The sequence below is a fragment of the Lissotriton vulgaris genome, chromosome 1_1 (genome assembly GCF_964263255.1).
Source record: "Lissotriton vulgaris chromosome 1_1, aLisVul1.2, whole genome shotgun sequence".
In the NCBI taxonomy this organism is placed as follows: domain Eukaryota; kingdom Metazoa; phylum Chordata; class Amphibia; order Caudata; family Salamandridae; genus Lissotriton; species Lissotriton vulgaris.
Genome location: NC_141685.1, coordinates 554,418,440 through 554,431,000, shown reverse-complemented (window position 1 = coordinate 554,431,000; position 12,561 = coordinate 554,418,440). Strand labels below are relative to the sequence as shown.

Genomic DNA, 12,561 nt, shown 5'->3' with positions numbered 1-12,561 from the left:
TTTTTATATTGTGGCGGGTGGGCGTGGCCTAAGGTAGGCGTGGCCTCGGTTCCTCGCCGTCAATGGCGGCAAAAAGTGAGTTTTTGCTTTGTTCGTTGCAGCGAAGGGGTCGCTGTTTGAGCGTTTCTCGAGCCCGCTGCTGAGGTGCCTGCCGGGTGAGTGCGCTTTAAAATACAGTTTTATAAATGGTGACACAAGAAATAATCATTTTTTTTTAAAAACGGAGGTCTCCCGGCTTCCGCCTCAGGAGATTGCAAGGTTCCGATTGATGTACGCTGTCAACAGCGTTTTTATATTGTGGCGGGTGGGCGTGGCCTAAGGTAGGCGTGGCCTCGGTTCCTCGCCGTCAATGGCGGCAAAAAGTGAGTTTTTGCTTTGTTCGTTGCAGCGAAGGGGTCGCTGTTTGAGCGTTTCTCGAGCCCGCTGCTGAGGTGCCTGCCGGGTGAGGGCGCTTTAAAATACAGTTTTATAAATGGTGACACAAGAAATAATCAATTTTTTAAAAAACGGAGGTCTCCCGGCTTCCGCCTCAGGAGATTGCAAGGTTCTGATTGATGTACGCTGTCAACAGCGTTTTTATATTGTGGCGGGTGGGCGTGGCCTAAGGTAGGCGTGGCCTCGGTTCCTCGCCGTCAATGGCGGCAAAAAGTGAGTTTTTGCTTTGTTCGTTGCAGCGAAGGGGTCGCTGTTTGAGCGTTTCTCGAGCCCGCTGCTGAGGTGCCTGCCGGGTGAGTGCGCTTTAAAATACAGTTTTATAAATGGTGACACAAGAAATAATCATTTTTTTTTTAAAACGGAGGTCTCCCGGCTTCCGCCTCAGGAGATTGCAAGGTTCCGATTGATGTACGCTGTCAACAGCGTTTTTATATTGTGGCGGGTGGGCGTGGCCTAAGGTAGGCGTGGCCTCGGTTCCTCGCCGTCAATGGCGGCAAAAAGTGAGTTTTTGCTTTGTTCGTTGCAGCGAAGGGGTCGCTGTTTGAGCGTTTCTCGAGCCCGCTGCTGAGGTGCCTGCCGGGTGAGTGCGCTTTAAAATACAGTTTTATAAATGGTGACACAAGAAATAATCAATTTTTTAAAAAACGGAGGTCTCCCGGCTTCCGCCTCAGGAGATTGCAAGGTTCTGATTGATGTACGCTGTCAACAGCGTTTTTATATTGTGGCGGGTGGGCGTGGCCTAAGGTAGGCGTGGCCTCGGTTCCTCGCCGTCAATGGCGGCAAAAAGTGAGTTTTTGCTTTGTTCGTTGCAGCGAAGGGGTCGCTGTTTGATCGTTTCTCGAGCCCGCTGCTGAGGTGCCTGCCGGGTGAGTGCGCTTTAAAATACAGTTTTATAAATGGTGACACAAGAAATAATCAATTTTTTAAAAAACGGAGGTCTCCCGGCTTCCGCCTCAGGAGATTGCAAGGTCCTACAAATACACCCTTGGATTCCAACAGACACTTGCACAGTCTTCTGCAGCGGCATCTTCTCTGAAGTCCTCCATTGTGATCTATGCCGGTTTCCGACGTCACCTCGCACCTATGCACACTGCTTCCCTGGTGTAGGTATCCTGGTTCTTGGGGTATCCATGGGTGGGGTGACTCGCCAACCTTCTGTCTTCCATCGGATTTCTTCAGGGTCCTTGAAAACTGCAACTGTGACTTTCCCCTTGACTTCTATTGCACACGTGGCTGTGTTTCCACTCTGCACACAGCCTCCGTTGGGTTCCTTATACTTACCTTGGGGGGTTCCTTGTGTCCCTAGCTCCTCTAAGTCTCCTGGTCCAAGTCCCAAATTTGGTTGCAGTTCCCATTCCACTTTTTAAATATATAGTTTAGTCTCCCCCTGGAACCACTGTATTTTGTGCTACTTACCTTATTGCAATTGAAGTATTATTGTGTATATGTGTTGATAGATCCAGTTAGGAGATATACCAATGTGCTAGGGAGTGTTGTGAAATAAATAGACATATTTTTACATATATACTGCGTTGTTCATTTTCGTTTAACCTACACTACATGATTAACCTGTAAATCAAGCTGCTTAACACTCCTTCAAGATAAGCCTGAAGGCTGTTCTTCACAGCTAACACTTTGAGAGATTTCAAAGGTTATCAAAGACCACTAAAATCACCATAAGAGTGGCCTAGATTAGTGCAAGGTTCCTCACTTAAATAAGTGTGCACCATATACTAAGCCAGCCTCCTGCAATATTCACGACTAAGAACTTGACTAAAGGATATTGTGAGACCTAGTTGACAGTGTAGTAACCCACTTAAGAGAACTGCCTTGTCAAAGCAAAGAGACTGCCTGCAGTCACAGAACTCAGGAAAGCTGCTCCATTGCAACATATGAAGTCTATACTACCTGTGCTTCAATCTACAAATGATGTTCTTCTGTCTAGATCCACACCTAGCATCAGTAGAATACATTTCCTGTATTCGTAGTATGTAAATCTGTTGTGATTAAAGCACTTATCTTTTCCTGAACAAAAAGGACTGACTGGAAATTTGCTAATTGTGTCTATTGTTTGACTGCTTAAGGTCTCAGTCTCTTTGTCCCAGAGTACATATCTAGGATGCGAAGGACTGATTGCCCTCACTATGCTGAGAGTCAAGGGCAGTAAGAGTGTACTTGGCCAGCTTGCAACTCCAAAATAGGATGGCTCCCAGGATACCATAGACAAAAGACCTCAACCACCATGGTTGATGCACAGTAGCCCTTACCTACCCTGTGCCCCTCGAACCAGGTTGGACACACAGTTTATTCTTTGTAAACATAATTCTAGTTATTCTTGAAACAATTAAATGTATTTTGATGCAACTCTATATTTATGCTCAATGTTTTTCACTAATACCTTGATAAAGTTGGGAACAAAGATGTTGATGTGGAAACTTGTTTTTGGTCCATATTTTGAGATTCTTTCAACATCTGCATCTGAAAAGGGATGGAAAGAAGGAAGGAAATAAATTACAACATTGATAAAGAATATGTTTCCTAATGTAACTGTAAAAGATTCCTCAATTTCTGATATGAAAGTACAATATTTTGCTTGTCTATGTCAACTTTCTGGGGCTTAGATAGAAATTAAGGTCTGTTAATTCTTGTACAATTCTTGTGTGTTTCATTTGTAAAAAATAAATGTTACTCAGAGTCTGGTGAGCCAAGCATCATGGATGAAATCTTGCATGCAGACAGTCCGGTTGTTCTAGTTGAAAAATATACCTGAGAAGGAGATGTTTATTTTTGACATGGGGTTACAGCTGCAGCTGCCTCTGTTCAGTCACAGCCTCTGATTCAGGGGCGGCTCTACCACTATGGTGGAGGAGCGTCAACCCCCGCCAACACTCTCCAAAACATGAAAAATAAAACAGGGTTAAAACCCATTTTTTATTGTTTTATTTTCCTTGTGTTGAGTCTTGGGGGCGGGACCGCAGTGACAACAGGCACTAGGGGGGATATGTTCCCCACTAGGGGGGATATGTGCACTCCCTTCACTACACATGACAGTTTGGCCGGCCATCTCAGGCAGGCCAAACGGTCATGCGCAGTGAAAGTTGTCTACAACCCAGGTACCCACCAGGGTTGGAGAGAGCAGGCTCAGAGTCCCAGTCTGCCCTGGAGTGCAAATCGAGGGTGCTCAGGCCAAACCTGAAGCTGCACTCATACGTGAGAGCAGCTTCAGGATTTGTCGTGGGGCAGGCTGGCAGCGTGGCAGCCTGTGCCTTCGGAAGAGGAGAGGATCAGACGAGTTCGAAGCGATGGTGGAGGTCAGCAAGTAAGTTTTTTTTTTTAGATTTGCCCCCCTCGTCCCCCTTTCCAGCCCCACTGGCCGCTCCTGCCCTGCCTCTTTTCCCTGACATGAGCAGTGCCTTCTATGATTAAGTGTGCCCCAATAGGGAAGGTGAGATTCATTGCACATGAAAAAATATGACTTCCCTGGGTTTGGAATTTATCAGGTGTGATAAACTGCATCTATATCTTTTGTGGCATAACATGCAGATTTTTTATTGCTTACAATCCCAAAATCCTCAAGTCAAGGTACATACTGCACTCTTTTCCCCTGTCAATTTCAATCAGGTTTGACCTGCCGAAATGTAACTAAGGGCCAGATGTAGGTAATTCTGAAATACCGAGTCCTTAATAGCGAATTTTCCAGATTCGCTATTAAGAACTCTGTATTTCCGATGTATATAAAAAATCTGTAAAAATTACCAATTCTGTAATAATCAGTAAAAATTTGCGAATCTGTAAAAATAATTACCGTTTCCCCATTACCAATTCTTTAATACCGATTCGGTAATTAGCAAATCGGTATTTTAAAAAATCGGTAATTGTCGAATCAGCCAATCCTGTGCTTCCTCATTATCTCACAACCAGGAAGTGGCCACACCCATGCAGCTGCACTGATCCTGAAGCTGTTTGAGAGGCAGGGAGCACAGAAAACAAGCCAGGAGCGACTCCTCCAAGTTTTTGCAGAGAACACAGAGCAAATATGGACAAGCAGGAGAGGTAAAAGGAGGCAGCTGAACGCAAGTGGAAACATACAATAAATGAGAGGGAGCTGGAGGTCCTTATTGAGGAGGTCAGAAAGGACAATGATAAACTTTTTGGGAAACATTCTCTGCACATGCCTGAATCCCAGAAGAGGCAGATCTGGCTGGTCATCCACGAAAAGACCAACGCCATTGGAGTAACCCAGTGCTCCATTGAGGAACTAAAAAAGCGCTGGTATGACCACAGGAAGTGTGCAAAGGAGAGGCTGGCAGAGAGAAAGGGGTAGCCAACCTGACAGCTGGAGGGAAAAACACAGCACCTTCACCAACTGCCCTGGTGGAGTCCGCGCTCCAGCCGGAGAGTGTGAGTGGTATTGGGGATGCAGACAGCTCAGTCACAGCCTCTGATTCAGGGGCGGCTCTACCACTATGGTGGAGGAGCGTCAACCCCCGCCAACACTCTCCAAAACATGAAAAATAAAACAGGGTTAAAACCCATTTTTTATTGTTTTATTTTCCTTGTGTTGAGTCTTGGGGGCGGGACCGCAGTGACAACAGGCACTAGGGGGGATATGTTCCCCACTAGGGGGGATATGTGCACTCCCTTCACTACACATGACAGTTTGGCCGGCCATCTCAGGCAGGCCAAACGGTCATGTGCAGTGAAAGTTGTCTACAACCCAGGTACCCACCAGGGTTGGAGAGAGCAGGCTCAGAGTCCCAGTCTGCCCTGGAGTGCAAATCGAGGGTGCTCAGGCCAAACCTGAAGCTGCACTCATACGTGAGAGCAGCTTCAGGATTTGTCGTGGGGCAGGCTGGCAGCGTGGCAGCCTGTGCCTTCGGAAGAGGAGAGGATCAGACGAGTTCGAAGCGATGGTGGAGGTCAGCAAGTAAGTTTTTTTTTTTAGATTTGCCCCCCTCGTCCCCCTTTCCAGCCCCACTGGCCGCTCCTGCCCTGCCTCTTTTCCCTGACATGAGCAGTGCCTGCTATGATTAAGTGTGCCCCAATAGGGAAGGTGAGATTCATTGCACATGAAAAAATATGACTTCCCTGGGTTTGGAATTTATCAGGTGTGATAAACTGCATCTATATCTTTTGTGGCATAACATGCAGATTTTTTATTGCTTACAATCCCAAAATCCTCAAGTCAAGGTACATGCTGCACTCTTTTCCCCTGTCAATTTCAATCAGGTTTGACCTGCCGAAATGTAACTAAGGGCCAGATGTAGGTAATTCTGAAATACCGAGTCCTTAATAGCGAATTTTCCAGATTCGCTATTAAGAACTCTGTATTTCCGATGTATATAAAAAATCTGTAAAAATTACCAATTCTGTAATAATCAGTAAAAATTTGCGAATCTGTAAAAATAATTACCGTTTCCCCATTACCAATTCTTTAATACCGATTCGGTAATTAGCAAATCGGTATTTTAAAAAATCGGTAATTGTCGAATCAGCCAATCCTGTGCTTCCTCATTATCTCACAACCAGGAAGTGGCCACACCCATGCAGCTGCACTGATCCTGAAGCTGTTTGAGAGGCAGGGAGCACAGAAAACAAGCCAGGAGCGACTCCTCCAAGTTTTTGCAGAGAACACAGAGCAAATATGGACAAGCAGGAGAGGTAAAAGGAGGCAGCTGAACGCAAGTGGAAACATACAATAAATGAGAGGGAGCTGGAGGTCCTTATTGAGGAGGTCAGAAAGGACAATGATAAACTTTTTGGGAAACATTCTCTGCACATGCCTGAATCCCAGAAGAGGCAGATCTGGCTGGTCATCCACGAAAAGACCAACGCCATTGGAGTAACCCAGTGCTCCATTGAGGAACTAAAAAAGCGCTGGTATGACCACAGGAAGTGTGCAAAGGAGAGGCTGGCAGAGAGAAAGGGGTAGCCAACCTGACAGCTGGAGGGAAAAACACAGCACCTTCACCAACTGCCCTGGTGGAGTCCGCGCTCCAGCCGGAGAGTGTGAGTGGTATTGGGGATGCAGACAGCTCAGCCAGAGCTGGCAACAAACAAGGTAAGAAGCATGCACTGCATGCTGTGCCCCCACTCCCTAACCCCAATCCCCAATGAGGCATTGTGAATTCCACTCCAGTACATGTTTTCATGTTTTACTAAAAACCAGCAATGCATTATGGAAGATGTAGTCAGAAGTAACACATGTCAGAGCAGTCAGTCCACTGAACCAAAAGGCATGTGACACACATCAGCAATTAGCAAGCAGAGGACAGTCAGTTTGATTGGCAGGCATGAAAAGTATTTTTTCCCAAATACAAAAGCACCCTATACAAAACTTGATTTCTATGTATTGTAATGGTGCTTTTTAACATTTCTGTGTAATTTGAATTTAAACAGAAAAACGTTTGCTTGCCTTAAAAACCCTTCTATGTGTCTAATTCACCTTCTATACTCACCCCGTTAGTGTTGGGCACAGGCTTGTGTACCACACGGGTGTTTTGTGGAAGGTATTTTCGCTGTATGGATTAACTGTTTATTGAGTAAACTTGAATGACCTCTGTCCGGCTGGACATGTCACTCCAAATATAGATTTGATTTTGTCTATATTTATTGCTTCATGTATTTTGAGTGCATGGGACCACTGTTGCTCTAAAAAGTATGTTCCCCGAGGTCCCCTGCTGACTGAATTGGGGGCCCTTGTTGTTGTTAATATGACGTCAGTTCTTAGACACAGCTTTTCCGCGCCAGAAACGCAGAGCTATGCTAAAAACCAACACTGGTGCCTTGAAACTAGGGCCCTGAAAGGGGATGACCTTAACCCTAGATATTGGTTCGCAGAACGGGGAGGATGGGTGGGTCGGTAAGGAATCTATCACTAACTAATGTCTCTTACAGATATATCGTTACACAAGAAGTAACTTGTGCATCTAAAAGAGACATGTTAGTGATAGATTCCTTACCTTAGAATAGATACCCCAGCAATACCAACCCCGGTGGTGGGTCTGCAAACCAATATTCACACCAGAAAGTCCTGGAGGACGGAACGGCCAAAGAAGCCATCCCTCCGGACTTGGCTGTCCAGGCAATATTGTCTTGCAAACGTGTGCAGCGAGGCCCACGTAGCTGCCTGGCAAATGTCTTGCAAGGGCATTCCTCGGCCCAAGGCAGTTGTAGTCGCTGTGGCCTGAGTGGAATGAGCCCTCAGCCCAACAGGGGGTTCCTTCTTAGCCAAGGAGTAACATGCCTGGATACACAAGATGATCCACCGCGAGATGGTCCGCTTGTGCACCGCTTTCCCCTTCTTAGCGCCCACATAACCAACAAAGAGTTGGTCATCCACCCTGAACTGGCATGTGCGATCCAGATAGAACGAGAGCGCACGTTTTGGGTCCAGACAGTGGAGCCTCTCTTCCTCTCTCGAGGGATGCGGAGGCGGAAAGAAGGTGGGCAGGGTGATGGATTGCCCAATGTAGAAGGCTGTGACTACCTTGGGCAGGAAAGAGGGCCTGGTCCTCAACACAACCTTGTCCGGATGGACCGAAAGGAAAGTAGGTTTACAGGATGGAGCCTGGAGCTCACTCACTCTCCTGGCAGAGGTGATTGCTACCAGGAAGGCTGTCTTCAACGTAAGGAGGCGGAGAGGACAGTTATGAAGTGGCTCAAAGGGAGCACACATCAGAAAAGTAAGAACCAGGTTCAAGTCCCACTGAGGCATCACAAAGGTAACAGGAGGGAACATATGTGTGATGCCTTTCAAGAAACGATTAACAATAGGGGACTTGAACAAAGAAGGTTGATCAGGCAGCCTCAAGAAGGCTGAAAGGTAGCCCTTGACAATGCCCAGAGCAGAGCCCTGCTGGGCAAGAGAAAGAAGAAAGATAAGAACCTCAGAAAGAGGGGCAGAGAGAGGATCCACAGCCTTTGCTGTGCACCATGCCACAAATCTGCTCCACCTGCAGGCGTATACCAACTTTGTGGAGGGACGTCTGGCTGCCAGAATGATGTTACAGACTTCAGAAGGCAAGTCAAATGGCCTCAACTGTCGCCGCTCAATCTCCAAGCATTAGGTGGAGACTGGACAGGTTTGGGTGGAGGACCGTCCCCTGCAGCTGCGACAGAAGGTCCTCCTGAAGAGGCAGACGAACCGGTGGATCGACTGACATACTGAGTAGCTCGGGATACCAGTACCTTCGTGCCCAGTCCGGAGCCACAAGGATGACTTGTGCCCGGTCGCGCCTGATCTTCTTCAGTACTCTGGGCAGAAGTGGTATAGGCGGAAAGGCGTACAACAGATCGCAACTCCACTCGCGACGAAAAGCGTCTCTGAATGAGTGCCGCCTTGGAAATTCCAACGCGCAGAACTGATGACATTGCGCGTTCTCTTCTGTAGTGAATAGATCTAACCAAGGCTCTCCCCACTGCTGAAAGAGACCTTGCGCCACGTCCGAGTTCAGACGCCATTTGTGATCCATCATGCACCGGCGGCTGAGTTCGTCCGCCTTGGCGTTCAGAGAACCTGCCAGGTGTTGAACCACCAGGGTCACGCCCTGATGTTCCAGCCATTGCCAGAGGCGCAGAGCCTCCTGGCATAGGGTCCACGACCCCACCCCGCCCTGTTTGTTGCAGTACCACATGGCGGTGGTGTTGTCGGGAACACCTGCACTGCACTCCCTCGGACAGAGGGGAGGAATGCCTTCAGTGCTAGACAAATCGCCCGTAGCTCCAAAAGGTTGATATGGAGCCGGGACTCCGCCGGAGACCAGAGGCCTCCGATCTCCGCCTTTCCCATGTGGCCTCCACAGCCCTGGAGGGACGCGTCCGTCACAACCACCTGCTCCGGTTGGGGAAGGGAGAGGGATTTGCCACTGACCCAATTGCGGTCCGTGAGCCACCACTGCAGCTGTCTCGCAGTGCCTTCCGAGATCAGGACATGGTGGGACAGGTTGCCCTGATGCTGGGCCCACTGAAACTTCAGGTCCCACTGCAGAGCCCACATTCGCCAACGGGCGTGATGCACCTGAAGGATGCAAGAGGCCATCAGTCCCAGAAGCCGCAGCGTCAACCTGACCAAGACTCGGGATAAAGGCTAAAAGATTGGGATGAGAGCCTGTGTATCCCAAACCCGCTGTTCAGGTGGGTAAACCCGAAACTGCGCAGAGTCGAGAACCGCTCCGATGAAAAGCAGCTTCTGAGAGGGGCACAGGTGTGACTTCGGCACATTGATGGAGAACCCCAGCTGGTGCAAGAGGTCTGCCGTCGTCTGGAGGTGGCTGACGACTGTCTGGGGCGAGTTCACCTTCAACAACCAGTCGTCGAGGTAGGGGAAGACTGAAACCCCTAACCTGCGCAGATGAGCTGCGACCACCGCCATCACCTTCGTGAACACCCGTGGGGCGCTGGTAAGGCCGAAGGGGAGCACGGTAAACTGAAAGTGCTCGTGGCCTACCGTGAACCGAAGGTAGCGGCGGTAGGCCGGCAGGACGGGGATGTGGAAATAAGCATCCTGCAAGTCCAACGCTACCATCCAATCTGCTAGGTCCAGGGCAGCTAAGACCTGAGCTAGAGTCAGCATCTTGAACTTCTCCTTCCGGAGGAAGCCGTTGACACTCCGTAGGTCCAAGATAGGGCGTAGGCCCCCTTTGCCCTTCTTGGGTGCCAGAAAGTAGTGCGAGTAGCAACCACGTCCTACTTCTGGCCCAGGAACGCGCTCGATGGCCCCCTTGGCCAAGAGGGCCAAAACTTCCTCCTGCAGAAGCCGCAAATGATCCCCCGATACGCGGTGGTGTTGCGGTGGCATGGCTTGAGGGGTCGTCTCGAAGGGGAGAGAGTAGCCCCTCCGGACGATCTGCAGCACCCACCTGTCCGAAGTGACAGTGTGTCAGTGAGAGTGGTGATGGCGAACCCTGCCCCCCACTGGCGTCACATGGGCCGAGAAGTACGGACTAGGAGGGTTTAGAGGCAGATGCTGTGGGGGAGGGTGTGGACTGGCCTCGCCGTTGTCCCCGACCGCCTCCACGGCGATTTTCACGGTGGCCAACGCGCTGGATGTTAGTCTGCGGCGTGTGGCTGGCAGCACGTGTGGGGGTACCCCTTCCTTGGCCATGAAAGGAGCGAAAGGCACCCGTTTGCTGGCACGGGGCCGAGAGGCCCAAAGACTTGGCCGTAGCCCTGGAGTCCTTAAAGCGCTCAAGCGCATGGTCTGCCTTGTCGCCAAAAAGGCGATGGCCATCAAATGGCATGTCCATCAATGTGTTTTGGACATCAGCCGAAAAGTTGGCGGACCTCAACCAGGCGTGGCGTCTAATCGCCAACGTCGTTGCCATCGCTCTACCGAGTGAGTCGGTGGTATCCAGTCCACACCAGATAGAATATCTGGCTGCATCCCGGCCCTCCACAAGGGCTTGGCCAAGTCTGGCCCGTACCTCTAACGGACACTCTAGCAGCAATTCCGCGACCGTATCCCACAGAGAGTTGGTGTAGCGGCCCAAGAGGAAAGCGGTGTTGGAAGATCACAGTCCCAGACTAAGGGAGGAGAAGACCTTTTTACCGTACATCTCGTACTTCTTGGATTCCCTGTCCGGTGGAGCCGACGGGAATGCGGTCTGGGAAGTGGACGCCTGGATGACCAGGCTCTCGGGGTGGGGTGGGTGGACAGGAAAACTGGGTCGCCCGGGGCCGGGCGGTGGCGTCTGACCATGTTCCTATCTACGGGCGAACCCGTACCGGGCTTGGACCAAGTGCCCAAAAGAACGTCGGTCAAGGCCTCATTAAACGGCTGCAGAGGCTCTGTCGGGCATGACTGCGGTTTAAGGACCTCAGTGAGGAGGTTAGTCCTAACGGCCGCGAATGGGAGCTCAAGTCCCAAGGCCTTGGCAGCCCTCATCAACACCACACTGTAGGTTGCCCCCTCCTCCGAAGCCACGGTAGGAGCCGAGACAAAACCAGTGTCTGGAGAGGTGTCCAGACCACTGGCATCCCCAAGGTCACCTGTCCAGTCCTCTAGAGGCTGACACTCTCGGGTCAGAGGGTCCTCAGACCCCTCCCAAAACTCCTCATCACCCATCTCCTGAAATTCAGGGTTGTCAACCAATGGGGCCGGTTCATTGAAGTAAAACTCCCCAAGCGCCGTCGAGAACTGGAGCGAGGTAGGCATCGAGGATGGCGCCGCTCGAGGACAGCGCCGGAGGTGACACCTGACGGACCGACGCCGGGGGGGTCGTAAGGTCCACCGACGACGACCCAGATCCCGAAGCGGGTCCAGTGGGGTCCCGCGGCTCCGGTCCCGAAGGTGCCGCGGCGTCGGGGCTGAAGCACTCGACGGCGTCGGGCCGAAGCCCCCGACCCGCTAGGGGCCCCAGATGGGTCCGCTGGGTCCGAAGGCCCCGCTGAGCCCGTCGGAGGAGAGAGGGACCTCATGGCCATGAGTAAGCGCTCGATCTCTCCCGGCGTCGCGCCCAGGGACCGGAGGGTATGGGGCTGGACGTGACGCCCGCGACTCCGACGGAGCCGCGTGGGCGGTGTCACCCGAACTCCCGGCCGCGTCGCGCGAGCGTCGGGAGGAGTCAGAAGAGCGATGACGCCTCTTCGAGTTCTTGTGTTTCTTACCTGACGACGACTTCGACCCTGAGGAGTGGTGTCGACTCCCGGAGCTGTGGTGGCTACGTCCCCGCGACCTGTCCCTCGACCTCCCGTGGGACCGGGACTGGGACCTCTCGCGGCACGGGGCCGACTACCGGAGTTCGAGTCGCTTGCCGGACCGCTCCCGCCTGGCTTTTGAAGAGAGGGCCCGGCATTCGGAGCAGGCCTTGATTCCTTACCTTAGAATTATCTCCAGGCGTCAGCCTGGATCAGGAAATGTTGTCGTGAGCAGTACCCCTGCATGCTGGTAGGTGGCGCCATTTGGCTCTGCATGACATTGTTAATGCCGTCCACACTGAAAATGAGTGTGCAGTGCCTATATAGGTGCCAACCCAGCATGCTGACATCAGTTTCTTTTTGCAACTTTCCACACCAGGAGTGAAGAGTCATGAAGAACATTGACCAGTGGTGAGGAACATTAGGGCTCTGAAACAGGAACAGCCCTGTCCCTAGAATTTATTTTGCAGAATGGGGAGGATGGTTGGG

General features: G+C 50.9%; 1 protein-coding gene across 1 annotated transcript in view; it reads right to left on the bottom strand.

Moving 5' to 3' along the window:
• HFM1 (helicase for meiosis 1) overlaps positions 1-12,561 on the bottom strand; it is a 2,890,879-nt gene that overhangs the window by 468,808 nt on the left and 2,409,510 nt on the right. Inside the window, exon 32 of the mRNA XM_086925623.1 lies at positions 2,834-2,913. Within this exon, the coding sequence (XP_086781749.1) occupies positions 2,834-2,913 (80 nt within the window). The remainder of the gene's footprint in view (positions 1-2,833; positions 2,914-12,561) is intronic.